This window comes from Larus michahellis, chromosome 7, assembly GCF_964199755.1.
Source record: "Larus michahellis chromosome 7, bLarMic1.1, whole genome shotgun sequence".
NCBI lineage: Eukaryota > Metazoa > Chordata > Aves > Charadriiformes > Laridae > Larus > Larus michahellis.
The window spans coordinates 6,332,267-6,351,032 of NC_133902.1; the positions used below are offsets into that span (position 1 = coordinate 6,332,267).

General features: G+C 44.4%; 1 protein-coding gene across 4 annotated transcripts; it reads left to right on the forward strand.

Moving 5' to 3' along the window:
• The first annotated feature begins 904 nt into the window (after positions 1–904).
• On the forward strand, positions 905–18,423 carry DHX40 (DEAH-box helicase 40). 4 transcript variants are annotated; one of them, XM_074595038.1, is made up of 17 exons: positions 905–1,135; positions 2,536–2,681; positions 3,062–3,181; positions 4,338–4,568; positions 4,773–4,839; positions 5,436–5,567; positions 7,002–7,101; positions 7,545–7,631; positions 8,133–8,315; positions 8,899–8,979; positions 9,671–9,828; positions 11,978–12,092; positions 12,382–12,490; positions 12,815–12,909; positions 13,427–13,496; positions 13,878–14,106; positions 15,958–18,423. In XM_074595038.1, exons 2-17 carry the CDS (start codon positions 2,619–2,621, stop codon positions 16,095–16,097), a joined length of 1,980 nt encoding a protein of 659 aa, XP_074451139.1. In that variant the 5' UTR covers positions 905–1,135; positions 2,536–2,618; the 3' UTR covers positions 16,098–18,423. The 4 variants fall into 4 exon arrangements, with proteins under 4 accessions (XP_074451139.1, XP_074451136.1, XP_074451137.1 ...); XM_074595035.1 differs by lacking the exon at positions 905–1,135 and adding an exon at positions 1,711–2,278 and having other exon boundaries at positions 15,961–18,423; XM_074595036.1 differs by lacking the exon at positions 905–1,135 and adding an exon at positions 1,712–2,278 and having other exon boundaries at positions 2,536–2,654.
• The last annotated feature ends 343 nt before the right edge of the window (positions 18,424–18,766 follow it).

Genomic DNA, 18,766 nt, shown 5'->3' on the forward strand with positions numbered 1-18,766 from the left:
ACTACAATGTTGTCTTCTCTCTGGCTGCATTCGTAAGGAAGGACAGAAAAGCAGCTTATCTGCCATGATTTTACAGTGCCAGTTTGTAGACAGACTAAACAAATATTTAGCGGTTAGTCAGAGCTGAAGTTGGCAACGTTGGGGACTGATGTGACATTTTCCAGGCTCCAGACTGCGGTACAGGCGCTCATGGATCAGCCCTCGCCACAGTGCCCGAGCCGGTGGGTGAATATTCCCCATGTTGTGTCAGAGGCAGAAGTCGAGGCAATCGGTGGTAATGGGAGTCTGCAGCTGGCCTCAATTCGGCCCCGGGGTGACAGCAAATTTACCAGGCTGTTCTTGTCACTGATGGAGGGTGAAACAAACAGGTGGAGGGAGGTCATCCTCCCCCTCTACTCTGCCCTGGTGGGGCCACACCTGGAGTACCTGTTCTGGGCTGCCCAGTTCAAGAAGGACAGGGAACTGCTGGAGAGGGTAGAGCAAAGGGCTACCCAGATGCTGAGGGGACTGGAACACCTCTCTTACGAAGAAAGGATGAGGGATTTGGGTCTTTTTAGTCTGGAAAAAAGACGACTGAGGGGGGATCTCATCAACGCTTATAAATACTTCAAGGGTGGGTGTCAGGAGGATGGGGCCAGGCTCTTTTCAGTGGTGCCCGGGGACAGGACAAGGGGTAACGGGCACAAACTTGAACACAGGAAGTTCCATCTCAACGTGAGGAGGAACTTCTTTCCTGTGAGGGCGGCAGAGCCCTGGCACAGGCTGCCCAGAGAGGTGGTGGAGTCTCCGTCTCTGGAGACATTCCAAACCCGCCTGGACGCGTTCCTGTGCAGCCCGCTCTGGGTGACCCTGCTCCGGCAGGGGGCTGGACGGGGTGATCTCCAGAGGTCCATCCCGCGATTCTGTGAACAGGAACACGCACGGGGAGCAGACGCCACGGCGTGCGGGCACGGCACAGCCCTTGCTTCAGCAGGAGGGGATGCGGCTGCAGCGTGAGGCCCAGGCCGGGCCCGCAGCCGGGCTCCGCGCCGAGCGTGCATCGCTCGCCACCTGCGGGTCGCTCCCGAGCTCACGGCCGCTGCCGAGGGGACTGCGGCCTTCGGCCAGGCCCGGCGGCAGCTCCCAGCGCCCTCCGGTAAATCACAACGGGTTTTACGGAGCTTGTTTCCCCACATGCTGTCCCTCCGGCGGCGAGGGGCTGTTTTACGTGCTCAGGGAGAACCGCTGGTCCCGTCACCCGCGGGCGGCGGGATCGTAGGCCGCGATTTAACCGGGCCAGGCCCGGGGCCGCTGAGGGGCCGGGCCGGCCGGAGGGAGCCCCGAGGGTGGCACAGGGAGGGGCGCCGCGGGCTTTCCCTGTGCTGGCAGCGTCCCTCGGGAAGGAGCAAGCGGCGCTGTGAAGGACCGCAGCGGATTTGGGGAAAAAAATAACGGGTTTGGGCAACCGGGGGGGGGGGAGTGTGCTGAGGGGCGGAAGCTGAGAGGGGGGCGGGGCTATGGGAGGGGCGGGGCCATAGGGGCGTGGCTTAAGGACAACGCCGGGCGGGGAGGGCGTGGCTAAATGAGGAGGCGTGGTTTGGGACGTCACTTAAGAGCGGGGTGTGCTAATTAGGAGGCATGGCTTAAGGATGGTGTGTGCTAATTAGGAGGCGTAGTTTAAGGATGAGGCGTGGCTTAAGGACGTGTCTTAATGAGGAGGCGTGGCTTTATGATGAGGCGTGGCTTAAGGCCGATGTGTCTTAATTAAGAGACGTGGTTTCGGGAGGAGCCGTGGCTTAAGAAAGACGTGTGTTAATTAAGAGGCGTGACCTAAGGAGGAGGCGTGGCTTAAGGGCGGTATGTGTTAATTAGGAGGCGTGGCTTAAGAACATGTGTGTTCATTAGGAGGCGTGACCTAAGGAGGAGCCATGGCTTAAGACACGTGTGTTAAGAGGCGTGGCTTAAGGATGAGGCGTGGCTTAAGGACCACGTGTATGCTAATGAGGAGGCGTGGCTTGCGGAGGAGGCGGTGCGTAGTGGCTCGCGCCTGCCGCTGGCGTGCGTAAACAGCGGACGTCACCATCGCGCCGCTTCCGCGCGGGGTCACGTGAGCGGGGCGCGTGTCGCTGACAGGCCGTCGCCGGGCCCGCCGTCGCTGCCATGGCGGGCGCCGCCCTGCCCATCCGCCGGCACCGCCGCGCCCTGGTGGAGGCCGTGAGCGAGCGGCCCTTCCTCATCGTCACCGGCGAGACGGGCAGCGGCAAGAGCACGCAGCTGCCCAAGTACCTCTTCGAGGCAGGTAACGGCCGGGGAGCGGCGAGATCCCTCAGAGCCGCCCGCGGCCCCGGCATGTGGGAAACAGCACAGCTAAATGTGGATAATCCTCCGGTCCCCACGGCTGCGGGCTGCACTGGGCCTGAGGTGGGCGGAGGTGGCCCGATTAAATCTTTTAACCTAACAAGCTATGACGGTACGTGTATTATGAAGGTACTAAGTGTGTACACGCTGACTGAGCAGCACAACTCGGTGTCCCCTTTCTCCCCGTCTCTCCCGTAGGCCTCGCCAAGCAGGGGGCCATCGGTGTCACCCAGCCCCGGCGCGTTGCCACCATCTCGGTGGCCCAGCGAGTGGCCGAGGAGATGGGCTGTTCCCTGGGGAGCCTCGTCGGGTACCAGGTCCGCTTCGATGACTGCACCAGCGAGGTAGGGCTCAGGGCTGTCCCCGCAGGTGCTGTCATGGCGGAGTGTGGTGGTGTCAGTGGGCTGTGGCTCGGCATTTTGGCTGTGGGCCTCTCCGTGGAGTGGTGCAGCCCTGGGGCTTTGCCTGCAGAAAGTCTCAGAGCCTGGAGATCCCATCTGTCCCAGCAGTGGTGAAGCTGCAGTTCTGTGTATCATGTAACTCATTTGATCAATTTTTTGATCACCTTACAAGCAAAACATAGCCAAGCACCTCTGATGCGGTGCATCAGCACCTGTGATGCAATCTCAGTGTGGGTTCTGGACAAATACGTGATCTATGTAGAAGTGTTTACTTTGAAGTAAAAATCCAGCCTAACAGACGAATGTCTAATTAAACCTTTCAGGATACTGTCATCAAGTATATGACCGATGGCTGCTTATTGAGGCAAATATTGGTAGACCCCCTTCTCAGCAAGTACAGTATCATCATTTTGGATGAAGCCCACGAGCGGAGCCTTAGCACTGTGAGTGTTGCCTTATATCTATCCTTTTGGATCGCTATTTCTCCTTTATTGAGGTCTGCTTATACATTTCTTTCACTTCTGCACAATCCATGAGAATTTTGTCTGACTCTCCATGGATGCACTTTATCCTTTTGCTGTCCTAAGACCATAGAATTGCTGCTTCATTTATTACGTGCTGCATAATCTGAAAATAAAACGCAGCCTGTAATCCTGTTGGAATTGTTGTAGCTGTTGTTGTGTTTGAAAGCAGTTAAAACTTGTCTGGCTGTTGAATACTTTCACAAAATTTCTGGGGGTTTGAAGCTGGCACAGTGAACACAAACTTTCTAGAATCCTAATTTAAAAAAGAACACACACAAACTAGCAAAACCCTGAAACATCTTTCTCACTCTAAGGCCCAATGTTTCTTAGGGTGTGGATGTGACTGTGCTGAGAGATTACAACTTTTGGGATCATGGAAGTCTCTAAACTGACCTAAGTACCAAAAGCTATCAAATGTCACTCTGACCCTTCTGTGTCAAACAAAGTGAGACTGAAGTCACTCAGTCCTCAAGAGATTGTGTTGTGTGTCAAACAACCTACCAGTCCAGCTGGGGAAAAGGGAACATGCTTTCTGAATCCCAGTCTGCCCTCAAGCATCTCGGCATATTGCAAGTAATTGAGCTAGGAAGTAAGAAGCTACTGCTCTGTCACCTGCGTCTAACTAAAAGGAGCAAATTTTTAATCCAGAGCAATGCAGAGTACATTAAACTTGCTGAAGTCATAACAATAAGTGGTACAAGAAAGGAGGGTGCGCACTCAGTCAGGTAACCTACACTGGGCAAAGGTGATGACTTTTTAAAATGGGTCTGAGGTAACTGCTTGCAAATGACTTGACCATGAGAGTATAAAAACTAAAACCAAAGGATTTTAAGTTACACTGATTCAGTTTACAAGCTGTGAGAAGAGTTAATAAAAATTTAATTAAATTCTAGAAACCAATTGGTGTGCTTACAAGATGACCAGGGTAAGTGTATGTATTCTTCTGAGTGCTTAGGCCCTGAAGGTGTGATTTTCGGTCTTCACTAAATTCATGGGATAAAATCAGTCCCTTCCAAGTTCGTCAGGCACTTCTAAGAAAACTGGAGTACTAATATAAGTTGCTTCTGTTTGTTAGGATATTTTATTTGGTTTGCTGAAGAAGCTATTTCTACAGAAGAAACCACCGGACAGGAAGACAGCCATGAAAGTGGTGGTGATGTCAGCCACCCTGGAGGTAGACAAGCTCTCGGAGTTCTTTGGACACTGTTCAGTGCTGCATATTCCAGGAAGAAGTTATCCTGTCAAGGAGATATTCTGCAACCTGCTCAGCCCGAGGGATGTAGGCAGCTCTGCATATGTTACAGAGGTCCGACCTGTTTTACTCTGTTCCTGCATTGCGTTCTCTGTTCTTGGTGTGATTATCATCTGTGAAAGACCGCAAGAATTAGTTGCTGTATTGCTGTGGTTTCAGCATCTCTGCAGGATATAGGGAAGAATTAGTTTGTACCAGGAGTTTAGAAAGAGGAAATGGGATTCCAGCTGTTATTGGCTTGTTTGTTGTTTGTTTCAGGCTGTAAAAGTGACATTGGATATCCACTTAAATGAACCAGAAGGCGACATCTTGGTTTTCCTGACAGGTGAGAATTTTTGTTTCAACAACTAATGGTATTCCAGGTGAAGCATGGCATTGCCAGCAAAACAGTATGTCCGTCCGATGACTGTCCAGTTTGTCCCAGAGCAGTAAGTAGAGAAGGGAAAGTTTCAGGTTGACACACGCAGTCCTGTGAAGTGGTAGTTTTCAGAGCATGTTTAGGTATATCCCTTTTATGAGATCAGATAAGAAAAATATTAACTTAAAATTTTTTATGTGCTCTTTTCTTCTTGTGCCCAATTTACTCTTGTTTGTATTGTCTGTCTGTTTTATTTTGTTGTTAATTCAGGAAGGGAAAATTTCTTGAACTGCAAAAATCTACATCAATGTATGGGCCAGGCGCTCAAAGTAACATACCACACTTCTATGCAGTTATCTTTTAAGGAAAAGCCTTGGTGAGAGGCACAGTGGAAAGACGGGATGTCACCTTCTAAACTAATTCTCATAAATATTACTTCCTTCTTGTAAAGGTGTTGATGACACTGTAATATTGGCAAAACGATCTTGTTTAAAAATGTTACAAACTAGGAAGGCAGAGTTGTAGCTACATAGGTTGCTTAAAGGCACTTGTATGTTTTTTAGGTCAAATCGAGATAGAAAGAGCTTGTGACTTACTTTTCAAGAAAGCAGAATCTATTGATTACCGGTATGAAGTACATGATCGGTCTGTTGAAGGCCTGCTTATCTTACCATTGTATGGGTCAATGTCAACAGGTAAGAGCATATAATGTTATATCAAACTTAATTCACATAAATGTTAACTGCAAGAGTTGTTATAAACGGTGTCCTAATTAAATATTTCTATTGTGATTGGAAAAAATGGCATTCATTAACCCATTTGTTACAATACCATAGCACTATTCTGTTGGGTTTTTTGTGGTGTTCATAAACTAATCAAACTTCAGCCTTTTCTGTATGTGCACAGAAAGCTCCTGTTAAAATTCATATCCACTGGAAGTGGCTTCACATGGCACCCAGGCCTCCAGCTTAGGAAGGGAATATTGTCTAACTGAAAGCTGAGATGTCTTCTTTAGGCCCTCACATTTTATTTCATATGGAAAAGATATTGCCAGTAGGTTTTTGGTGATAAGAGTAGACCTGTAAGGGTAGATAGAAGTAGTTCATTGTTACACAATATAGAAAAGTACAGGTTATCAGAATGAGTCAGTCTGTTTCATTTGGCAGCAATACTGCAGCTAGTTTCAAAGAGTGAAAAACAAAGGCCCTTCGACCTTTACTGAACACAGACACTGTATTTTCAGATGAACTCAAGTGTGATGTTTAAATGTGTGGGTGTGGTATGTACAACGCCAAGAGGCTGAGTAAGTGTTCAGAAGAGCAGGACAAACAGCAATTTCCATCTGGAAGCGCTGCTGAGAGGGAAAATCTGGTAATGATCTGCAGAGAGGGGGCAAAATTTTTACCGTCTTGAAAGAGCAAAATGAAAAGAAAGGTGTAGCTTCTTCCTTGCTCTGTGATAGGTGTTAGATTCCTGAGTGAGAGTGATGTTTTATTTATTTTTTTTTTCTTTTGTGGCAGTTTCTTGGAGACCATTGTATTTGAATATTTTTAAATACACCAGAGAGAATTTTCCTTGAAGAGATCTTGATATTTTTCAAGTATAATAACTTAAAAGGGAAAATTTCTGGGAAGAGTTGAATTTCCCTGTCCCTTTTTTTGTTCCTTGGAAAGCCAAGCGAATGAATGGAAACTGCATGTGCTGCTTTGTTACATATTAAAAGAAGATTTGCTGGAAGCATGGGGGGTTTAACTGAATCTTTTCATAGTTGCCTTCACTTGCTCTGATTGTTAAAACCCTTCAAATCCTTCATGAAGATTCTACTAAGACCAGACCTCTTGGGGTTTTTTTTCCTAGCTCTGGGTTAGGAAACATCCAGCAGAGTTGACCTTTCTTGATCTCAAAATCTTCTTGAATATGCAAGCGATAAAGAAGATATTCTCTGATTTCTGTCGTATGTTAAAATAGTACCGAATCTGTATTTTAGACTGCTATGTGACTCACTTTCTAATGTCATTCAAATTACTTTCACTAAGCGTGTCAGTAAGTTTGCACAGTGCTAGAGACGCGGTTTGAGATCAGAGCATTGTAATGTAACAGATTGTTTGTCTGACTACCTGTCATTTTAGATCAACAGAAAAGCATATTCTTGCCAGCTCCCAGGGGCATTAGAAAATGTGTGGTATCCACAAACATTGCTGCAACGTCTCTGACGATTGAAGGAGTCAGGTATCGTTTCCTATCTTTCATAAAAACTGTAACAGAGGGAATAATTTAGAAAGTTCTTCTAGATTTGGAAAAACACATCCAGCTTCCTTCTACTGCTATACCTGCCCAGTAATTACCAGTTGCCTTTTTTTTGGTCGTGAATAAAAACCCCTTTGATACCATTATATAGTTTTACAGATGACTAATATTGCTGGGCCCCAATTTGTAATCAAATCTCAGCTCCATTAAATCAACATAATCTCCTTGGGTGCTGAGAGATGTTATCAGTAACATCCCGTAGACTGAACCAGGGGCTGCAGGTGACCAGCAAAGCACAAGTACCCGTTCGCAGCAATTGTAGGGTAAACGTGTTCTTGCTCTGATCATATGTGTGTGGCAGCTACCTGTCTGTCTACTGAGACCTCTGCTGTTTTCTTCTCTGACAGAGTATGAATCTTTTTCAGGTACGTAGTAGATAGTGGATTTGTGAAGCAGTTGAATCATAACCCCCGAGTTGGCTTGGACATACTGGAGGTGGTTCCCATTTCGAAGTAAGTTTTAAAAAGGTCATTTGTTTGGTGTTTCTGGGAGTTGCTCTGACAATACAGTATATTGGTTGATCTTTATTTAAAAAAAAAAAAAAAAAAGGGTGGGGTTGGGAAGCTTTGAGGCTCCCTACTTTAAAGCCATTTTGTTTGCTGCTAAATAGAAAGTGGTTCAGGACATATAATTTCCTATACAGGCATTAAGAAGGAATTGACAATGCATTGTCTGTAGTCTGAACAGTGGCTCACATGTCATCTTGTATTTGCTGAATACAACAGCCTGATTCAGAGGAGTTTAAAAAAAAGTCTTCCCTTGCACAGAAACGCTTCTTCATTCTGTTCTTGTATGGCTGGATTTCTCAGTTGCTGCACAGTATAATATCTCTTCCATCTACAAGCATAGAAATCGCTGTTATTTCTCATAATTACAGTGTGCTTCTTTGGATAATAACAGAAGGGCTTGAGAGTTTGGATTATCTTTTTTTCCCTGCCATTCTGTTTTGGCAGGAGTGAAGCAAGGCAACGAGCTGGCCGAGCTGGCAGGACATCGTCCGGAAAAAGCTATCGGCTATACAGCAAAGAATTCTGGGAGCAATGCATGCCCGATCACACAGTCCCGGAGATCAAGAGAACCAGTCTGACATCTGTGATCCTGACCTTGAAGTGCCTTTCCGTGCATGATGTCATAAGGTAACCTCCATGGAGGAGGGGAATTATCATTTTCTTCCTCAGTCTCAGCAGCGATGCAGCACAGGCACCAGCAGCCTGGTGGCAGGAGGCAGGATTTAGGTCCCTGGCCAATTGTGGCACTCCGATACAATCAGCTTGTCAGCTTTTCTGCTGTTCTCCTCAGTCTCTAATGCCAGATTGGATCTTGAGCTCAAGTTCAGTTTGAGGTTCTGCCAAAACTAACTCCTTATCTCCAAATTAAATAGTTAATAGTGATATTTTTTGGTACTTTAAATACTTTAAAATACTGATGTTTATATCCCAAAAGGGGTTATACCTCTGCGGAGTCGTCTCAGTTTTCAGATCGTACATGTGCAGAAAACACAGTTTGTCTTTGCATGTGGCACACCGGGATCTGTCATGGTAATTCTTCAGCATGAGGCTGTATATGTAGTAACACACCCTTACACTGAAGATGCTTATGTGCACTCTGGTCAGAAACCTGTACTTGGAAGGTTACAAAAGTATTTTAGTAAATATGAAGACTAACGAAGTTATACTGAGCCTGAACAGTGAGAATTTTTTACTTCATTTTTTACTATAGATTTCCCTATTTGGACCGCCCTGAAGAAAGGCATATTTTAGAAGCTCTCAAGGAACTGTACCAGTGCGATGCTATCGACAGGTAAAAAATAAAGGGGTGTAGTCACTACAAGAATTTAAAATCTAATGGTTTAACTGGTGTTAATGAGTTGTTTGTGTGGACTGAAGGACTTCCCCCAGCAGTAGAATATGTTTCCTCATTAGACCAGGAAGTTATCTGCTGGGTTTTAATACACTCCCTCTAAAATTAGGGTCAGAGCACGGCTTAGGACTTGAGACATACAGATTAATTCTCCACATTGTTCTGGAGTTCCTGAGTGACCTCAGACAAATTACCCCAACTCTCTGCTGTAGTTCCAGATAGCAGATCCCAGACTGTTGTGACGAAGGTGCTTGGGCACCAGCTGTGAGGCCCATCCAAGAACTCAAGACAGGAAGTCAGATCTTATCCTAAACTTCCAGGAATTCTTCTTACAAAAAAAAAAAAATATCTTAAGCATCTGATACACTTAAAAAGCTGGCTTTGCCTGCCATAAAGCAGGCATAAGCGAACTGGAGAAAGGTGAAATGTTCTTCTGCTAGTGACGCTTGCTGCATGTCTCCAGCACCTGTCTGGGCACACGGAGACTGCAGTGTTACAACAGTCCAGAGGGAAATGCTTCTTTCATGCACTTTGTCAGTGTGTGGTCGTCGACATTGTGTGTGTGTGTTTCAATTTACATTTAAGCATAGTTTTGTTGAATCTGGTCTTTGGATCTTTTTCTTGGGATAAGGAGAGGCCACGTGACAAGACTGGGTGAATTCCTGGTGCAATTTCCCCTCCCTCCCAACCTGTCCTGTGCTGTCATAAAAGCTGCTTCTCTTGACTGTGAAGATCTGCTGCTTCCCATAGCAGCCATGTTGTCTGTGGAAAATGTCTTCATTCGTCCAGGTAGGAAGCCTCTTATCCCAAAGCAGCCTTGGGTGGGTGGGGAATTCTGCTTGGACAGGGACATCTCAGGCAATGCTTAGGCAGCACACTCTGCTTCACCCGGAGACCTTCTCTACAGCTTCCCTGTAGTTTTTGGTCTCAGTAATTTTCTACACTGATAATTTGTGAGGCCGCAGTATCTCACGGTTGTATCTCAAGGTTATGAAGTGAGAAGTGATTCTGTATTTTGAATAATGGTAGCACAAGCCATTACTTGCCCCGCTGGGGAGGAAGCTGGTCTCCTTAGTTGGGCCCAACACTGGTGGGAGACAAGTGTTTACCTTAAACTAAAGCTTTCAATAACCCTTATGTTGCAGTGTGAGGAAGATTCCTCAAGTGCAATGCCTTGTCTCCCAGAGTACACCGTAGGAGATTGGTAGGGAGGAATGTTAGGATTAGGCCAAACATACAATGGCACTTTGCCCATATGCTTTTACAGCTTTCTGAGGTCTCGGAGTCAGGGCACATCGCATGCTAGGAATTGGAAAACAGCTATTTCAAAGACTTCAAAATAGCATGGAATTGGCTTGCGTTTGTCCCAAGGCTGTGAGCTGTGAAGCAACATATGGGTAAGCGAATGGACTGCTGAGAAGTCATTAGAGAGAAAACTGTTACAGGAGGGAAAAGAAAAAAAAAAAAAAAAACAAACCCAAAACAACAAAAGACCCCACACAAAACCAAACCACCAGAAAACCAAAATGCACCACAGCAGACGTTTTGCTGTTGTTCGAAGTACAGACAACAGCAGGGACTGATTAATTTGTTTTTAAGGAACGGAGTCACCCCTGGATTGGCTTTTCTGTTCAATAACTCTGTTTAACAAAATAGACCTTTTAAGTTACTGTGAGAAGCTCAATTTATCACTGCCTCCATTTCCAGTGTTTTTGTAAATGGAAGGTGTAATTTTGCTGTGGTTCCAAGCACCGCTCACTAGTGCTAAACTCAGTTTCCCATGTCCTCCTTCCTATCTCCTTTCCCCCCCCGAGTCTGCCCCCGACCCATCCCCCCCAGCTGCTCGATGTACAGTCTTTATGTGTAGGTCTTTGTGGGAGACCTTTGTCCTTCCTAGTCACTCCTTGGCTCCTGTCCAGTTATCTCTGTAGTCTATTAACCGTGCCTGTTAGTGCAACAGCTAAAGACATGTCCGACAGTACTGATAGCCTGGATTCTGCTCTGGTCTATCCCATTCCCACAACTGTGCTTTTGCTTTCCCGTCTTCCATCTGGCAACGTGCCTGTGTTATCTGTTCCACTAGCTAATGCACACATGTTCGTTACTCTCCAGCAACCCCGTACATTAGGACACAAACACAGAGACTCCCGTTGTGAAGGCACTTGCTCATGGGCAATATGTGTACGAAGAGGCCTCCTGACTTCGTCGGTGTTACTTGTAATGCCCACAAACTTCTGGCATCGTTTGCAGCACAGCAGCAATGCAATGCATTGGCCTTTGCAACCGTATCGCTCCCTACGAAGGGCAATAGGTTGTGCTGGGGAAGAAATTATTTGGGTATTTAAAACTTGAAATAACACTGGGGAAATGTTGCTTTTGCCTAGTACATTCCTAGCATTTAGTGAAGGCAAATTCCCACTAAACTCACAGATCACATTTTTTTCTAGACCCTTATTTTTTTAAGACCTCTATTACTATGGCACTTGAGTACTAGGACAAAAGCTGAGTTAAATAGATTTGATGGTGCTATGGTGGGGTGGTTTCAACAGTCTTGGTTTTTTCCCCAGAGCAAAACTTTCGCATGATCCCTGTGAGCTGTTTGTTTAAGGTCGCTGTTCCTTTATCTTCCCACGTTGACATCTGAATTGATTGTGAGAGCGCACTACATAGAACCGTTCTTTCTAAGAGACTAGAAGCCTCATCTCTAGTGCTGACTGATGAGATTAATCACAGATTTAATAGCATCTACGTGTTCTCATTCAGCAGTAGTGAAAGGGGGAAGAACTGTAAGTGCAGTGGAGGAGAGACAAATCTAAAAATAATATGAATAAAGAGCCGAGACTGTCAAACACACTTTAGAGAGATACTAATAGAAAATTAAGTAGGAGTGATAAATAAAAATGACTTTGTTGAAGTGAGTTATAACTTACTTCCTCAGGTGATCCTCAGAAGCAAAAGGAGGCAGAACTTCAACACCAGGAACTTTCCTCACAAGTGGGAGGATGCAATGACTTTGCAACCCTCTTAAATATTTTTGAGCAGTGCAAAGCAAGGTATAAAACGATTCCCTACAGTAAGTGGTTTTGCATTGCTCACAACTCCCAGATGCTGACGTTTTTTAAATATATTGTGTGTGTGCACATGTATGTACTCATACCTAATTGCAGATTTATTCCTTATTATTATGATCTGACATTTCTATCAAGACACCTATTATTTAAACTAACAAAGTATCTGGCTGTGTAGGTTGCCTTCTTTGTACACTATAACAAAAAGTAGAGGCAACTTTCTGCCTCCAGCTTACAAAGGGCTTCTTTATAATACAAGTATTTCTGTTCTCAGCAAGTCTCCTTCAGCTTGGTGCCAGAAGCACTGGATCCATTGGAGAGCTTTAAAATCTGCTTTTAGTGTGGAAAAACAGCTTCGGGAAATAATCACTAAACTGAAACAGGTAAAAATATAATTTTTATATATGATCGAGTTATGTAAGTTTGTATTTAAGACGTGTACTGGACTGCGGAGCCTTTGCCAGGTGGCTGCTGCCTTTCTCCAGTACAAACTAATCCACTTACATGTTTATAAGGCATCCTTGCTGTAGCTTGTGTTAACCAACAGGTGTGATGGTGGTCACAAGCAAGAAGGGGAGGGTTTTTCTTCTTTCCTCATAGTTTCTGTACAGTGAGAAACCCAGAGTTTAAACTCCATGGGATGAAGGGGGTATAGCTACTTTTTCTTTAGGAAAGATCCTGATTTATATTGTTTTTTCTTTGTGTAGCTGTCGGACTTCCCTAAAGAGACCTTTGAAGGCTCCAGAACTGAAATACTGAGAAGATGTCTATGTGCAGGATACTTTATCAACGTAGCCAGGAGGTAAGTAATAAAGTTTGGAGAATTGAATGGAAAAAATATTATGCGTATTCTTTAAAGGTGTAGGTGCATATTGGAGCAGAATAGTAAGGCTGCATAGTGTTAAAAGTAGCAAAGTAGCGATTGCAGCTGAAGGTGGTGTTTCTGCACAGGGCTGGACGCCTGGTGGGTTCTCTACTTTTGACTCTTATTACTTTCCTGGGGAAGTTCCTTACGTCCTTGGAATAGTAGTTTTTTTATCTGTGTAATGAGCCGCAAGCTGGTGAGTAGTTCCAGATATTAAACTAAAGGGCTTGGAAATGTCCAATCGCAAACACAGTTTATTATTGCGCTGTTATATCTGCAGTGTTACTGTGGTAAATTAGGCAGATGTATTTTTATTACAGTTTAATTCTGGAAGGATCTTCCCCTGCTTATATATCTGAGTATTTTCTTCTATGCTGCTGCTGTTCTGCTTAGTGTTGCTGTCTAATCACAGCAAAGTATGTTTCATTATACATATTTTTCACAAACCTTTCAGGTCTGCAGCCAGGACGTTCTGCACAATGGACGGACACGGCAGCATAGTCTATATCCATCCTTCATCTACAGTAAGTTACTAAATTCTCTTAGTAAAGTAGCAAAGGATCTATAAAAGGAATAAAAGGCAGATCCCTGTAAACTCTTCCTCTTCTGTTTGATTTGTGCTAACTTACGGCCAGGAGAAGCACTGTTACAGTGTTCATTTTGAGAGTGGGGAAGAGCCTCACTTCTTCAAATTTGGTAAATGTTTGGCGTATGAAACGAGTGTGATGTAGACTGAGCTTTCTCTCTGGCTCTTTGGATTTCCTGGGCAGCTCTAAGCAAGTCATTACGCCTCATTCAAATTTAGGGTAATGTCAGCTTGATCTCATTCTTGCATCCACCAATGGAGGGTGCTCTAGAAATAATTTTTTTTATAAGAGTTTTGAAATAATATTTTAATTTTTCAGCTGTATAACCAGGAGACTCGCCTCGAGTGGATCATATTCCATGATGTTACAGTGACATCCAAAATCTATGTCCGGACAGTGTGTCCTGTTCGCTATGAATGGGTCAAAGACTTGCTGCCCAGATTGCATCAAATTGATGCCTACGAGCTGAGCAGTGTGGCACGGGAAGAAGTAACTGAAGAGGAAATAACCAGATGGAAACATAAGGAGGAGCTTAAAAGGCAGTATGGTAAGCACATCACTAGTCCATGTCTATGGCACATGTATTTTTCTTGGTTGTTGTGGATGTGTGCGTATATTATGTCACTGAATGCGTTCTGGACTAGTAGGTGTGAATCTGGGTGTGCTTAACGTATTTGATGTGTAGCTGTAGTTGTTTTCTTGTCTTACTACAGCTCTGCAATCCTCACTTTCCTGCCTCAGCAGTGCGTGTGCTGCTGTTTGTCTACTGGTTCTTGCAACACTCCCCTCTTCTTTAGGTTCACTATAGCTGTCAGGAGCAGAACTTTAACACAGGGTTGAATAAAAGTGTTTTGAGTCTGATCATTATTTAAGTTTGCAAAGGGTATCTAGCCATAGATACCCAAAATAATACTGTCCTGAAAGAGAGAAGTCCTAAGGGCTATAAGAAAAAGAAAAAAAAAAAACAAAACCTAAAACCAAACAAAAAATCACAGAGGAAAAAGTATCACATTTTGGTGAATGTCTCATTCTGACAATGAATTCAATGCCATGTATTTAAATAAATTGTCAGTTTTAATTAAAACTGGTGCCTGCTGACTGATCTGGCTGCTTGACATTCTTTGAATTCTTCTGTCAGCAGGTTTCATAAAGCAGCCAAGGATTCAAAGGGCCCCTTTACTCCTGAGCTGACCCTTCCAGAACATTAATTTAATATACAGTACAGGCAGTGGCAATATAGATTCTCTTCAGTTTTCTTAACAATCGAAAAAATGTAGACTCTTGTGCTCAGACCAGCATCTCTTTCTGTCCTGCATCATTGTATAAAACAACCATTTCAAATGATAAAAGCAAATTGGATTTGGTTATAAATTTGCTGGAGAGGATATTTGCGTTATTGGATAATGCAGAGGAGCCTCATTTATTTGGCTGAAGTCCAAGGAGCTGAGGCTTATTCTCTTTGTCCCCCTCAAGTTTTTGACTTCACTAGGCAATTGTAAATTAATTTGAGATTAATACTGACCTTACAGATACTGTATTTCTGAGAGCTTCATAAAAATAGGTGGCTGAATAGCTGACAAAGGCTTAATTAGTGCCTGATGGAAGGAAAGACTGCAGCATGAGCTGAATTTCTATTTGACTCCTAGACAGAATAATTACAAATATTCCAAGAGTGAATGCTGATTAAAGCTCCTTCCTCATATCAAAGAATCTGGTGCCCAGCCCCAGAGCCCTAGGAACAGGCTGCAGTAGCTGCTTTATTCACACAATACTTAGGCTCTCAGAGTCCTTGAATTATTTTTTTTAATTATTATTATTTTACATTTTATTTTAAACTGAAAATACTCCTGCTTGTCTCTCCTTCTGGGAGAAACACTCCCAAGGTCTCAGCTCAGTGGGAAAATGTGCATTTCTAATGGTATCTGACTTTTCCCACTCCTTTTATCTGTATGTTATCCTCCTCCTTCCTCCTACCTGTGTAAATTTATAAAGATTGTTTATTCTAAGCTTTTTGTTTTTCCTGCTCCCAGTGCTGTCCCTCTCCAGCCTGAGTTTGAGAAGTGTAACTTAGAGAAGAAATGGTTGCATAGATTACAAGACGCACAGTTTCTGTTACAATAAAAAGCAAAATACATATTTGGGGACGAGATGAGCCCAGCTGCAAATATTAACATGAGAATTAAGACATTATTATTATTTTTTTTAATTTTTTTTTTCTCTCCCTGCTATGGTACAGTCTGTCCTCTCTGGAAGTCATTCAAATGACTGACTGGGACTTTGAGATTCTGTTGAGGCTTTTTGGGTATTTTTACAAATAGGAGGAATTATAACACTGTGTTGGGTTGTTTTGGGTTTTTTTACGCAGAAGAGTATATTTCTCTCTCTTCTCTCCCCCCAGAAGGAGTCGCAGACAACTCTGCAAAGAAGATGGAGAAAAGGAATGATGATAAATCAATACTGGATGCCCGAGCTCGCTATCTTGAGAGAAAGCAGCAAAGAGCACAGGGTTTAAGTGGAGCATTGAAAGAAATGGGGTAATACTTGTGTCTGCTCTACTCCCGCTATGAGGGAAGGCAGTTTGGTGCAGTTGTTCTGGGTGTGTTTGCATAACGCAAAATGACTAACTGGAACGAAGGAAAACTTCTGCTTTGTGGTAAGTCTGAGAGTCGAGGCATACAAATGCAATCTGCCTTTGCTGCATCCAGCAAGGAAAATCCACCGAGCCAAACGTTGCTACTGCATGTCACTGGCAACAATTTAGTGGCCTCAAATGTGAAGACATGACACTTACTGTGATGCCAATTCTGTGGCATTTAGTCAACTTAGGAAGATCTCAGTGGTCTCGTTAACCATTATTAATAAAGCTTTCTTAAAGGTTGGGGGTTTTTTAAAGGAGTGGAGCTATCACTTTTTATCCATTTTACTCTGTACGATTGTGGTTATACAATCTTCATGCTCATACGCTACTCAGGAAATTGCGTAGGAAGCGCTCTTTTACTGATGGAACCATCAGGATCGAAATTCAAAAGGACGTTTGCCACCTGCATTCTGTGTTGCAGACAGTGTTGTTCCTACTGTGTATTGTGCTGTACCATGTACAGTGACGGTTCTGTGTGAAGATGTCTTTGTATGCAAAGTATTTTGCAAATGTTTTCGCATTCTTGCTAACAATGCATAATTTTTGTCAGGGATGACTTAGCACTGTGAGTTTTCCATTTGGCAAAAAAAAAAACCAAACCAACCCAGCAGTCAATCCAGTGCTCAGTGAGGTTACATCCTGCAGTCCGTCAGCAGGCCTGCTGCCTAGGGGGCTGTTTTTCTGAGTTTGGTGGCTGTTATTTTTAAAATGTATGGATTTTGGTCTGAAGAATGACTGTTTCAAATATGCAGAAAGAATACAGATGGAAATACTAGCTTTTTTCCTCAAGTATAGAAAAAGCAGAGCTGTGATGCTTTGTCATCATAAATTTTTTTCCTTCTCAATAAAGAGATAATCCCCTTATCTCACCTTAATACTAAAATGTCCTAGTGCTCCAGTGGGGAGCTTGTCTTCTTTGCTGTTTTTTTCACTTTCAGTAAGTAACATTTTGTATCAGACAATTTCCAAAGAACTGGAAGAACCTCCTGTCATCTTTCGTGCCCCCGTTTTGTGCAGCTGTGTGTCACCTTCCGTTGCTTTTCAGGTAACTAGTTAACTCCGTTGAAGTCAAGTTGTAAGTAAGCCTTAGCACTTGGCGTGAAACATTAAGCATTCCACCTCTGAACTGCACAGGCTCTTGCTTGACCATAAGTTTTCAAAAGCCTTGGGATTCTGTTACGGGGAATATGATAATATTACTCTTCATGAAGAAGGTAGTAGATCTGATCATTGTCCCTCTTTCTGTGATTGTACCAATTAAAATGAAAAAGCTGAGTCTGGTCGGCGTTCTTGCCAAACCTGGGGAAGAAGGTGTGATTCCTGTCTCTGGGAGGGGGAGTGGCTGCCCTGCAGGGCCGAGTGCCACCTCGCTGGGCTGTAAGAGGCTTAACTCGAGCAACACTGCGTTTGTCAATGGCAATAGTAGTAGCGATGCTCGGTCTCAGAGTTCCCGACTGCAGGAGAATTGCTGCCACCTGCCCCTTTTCTGCGCGTACAGAGCACAGAAATGACAGCGAGACTAACGCCTTTTTAGTTCCTAAGGGAATGTGTGAATGAAACAATTGCTGGTTGTGATCAATCTTTGTAGGAAGTCGCATGTTTACGATTCCTCTTTCATTGGGCCCTTTATCCTGGGTTCAGAGGCAAAAGGGCTTTGTTCTTTCACGCTGTTGCTCAGGCTCTACTTTTGAGAAGCCAGCACTTCTTGACTAAACCTATAGTCTGAATTTTGCAAAAGCCCACAAATTATTGGTGTTTAATTTGATTTATATTTGCAATGTCATATAGCCACTTGCATGTCAAATGCCATCTGCGCTACACATTAGGTCTGCGATCAGTAGCTAGAACACCCACTCTTGCTTGGGGCTATGTATCTGCTGGCACATCCGAATGCTTTATTATTTTATTCATTACTTCTTTTTGCTCAGTAGCAAGAAAGGAGGTTTTTCCCCCCACTGCGCTCCAGGGCTACTCCGAGGTTTTGAAATTGTGAATTTAATACAAAGCAAAAATGCGATGAGGAAATAACCGTGAGATTGCAAAATAAGGAAAGCTGTAAGAAAAGTGGTGGTTGGGTCTGCCAGGGTGCCCGTGCCTTACACCACCCGCAGCCCTTTGGTAAAGCACTTGGCATGCTGCAGTCCTCAAGCGAAGAGAGCGAAGTTTTACCTGCTGCTGTGGGCGGGGGTTACAGTGTAAGTTAATAAACATAGAAGGAAATTTGAAGTTTCATTATGTTACTGTACTTATTAACAGTGTTAGGTGGGAAGAGTCCTTTGGACCGTCCCTGGAGTCTCAGGGACGCGATGTTCACTGACGTCCCGTGATTTTGGGGAAGGAAGAAGGTCGGTACCAGCTTATGGCCCTTCCCTGCTTTGTCTTCTTGTTTTAATTAGGGTTTGTTAGTGCAGGGCAAGGACAAACACATCCTCTATCGATTACGGCGCTTGCCGTGCAGGGCGGCAGCAGCCCAGCGAGGCTGGCACCCGGGATGGCTCCTCACATGGGGGAAAAACGCGGGGCTGGGCCTGAGGGGCACGGGCAGGGCCCGCAGCGGGGGCGGGAGGGG

Excerpts from the sequence above, each read along its gene's own strand:
- DHX40 (XM_074595034.1), top strand. The coding sequence starts at position 2,140 with ATGGCGGGCGCCGCCCTGCCCATCCGCCGGCACCGCCGCGCCCTGGTG. Across the intron at positions 3,182-4,337 it reads ACGAGCGGAGCCTTAGCACT|GATATTTTATTTGGTTTGCT; the intron begins GTGAGTGTTGCC and ends TCTGTTTGTTAG. Across the intron at positions 12,093-12,381 it reads TTTGAGCAGTGCAAAGCAAG|CAAGTCTCCTTCAGCTTGGT; the intron begins GTATAAAACGAT and ends TTCTGTTCTCAG.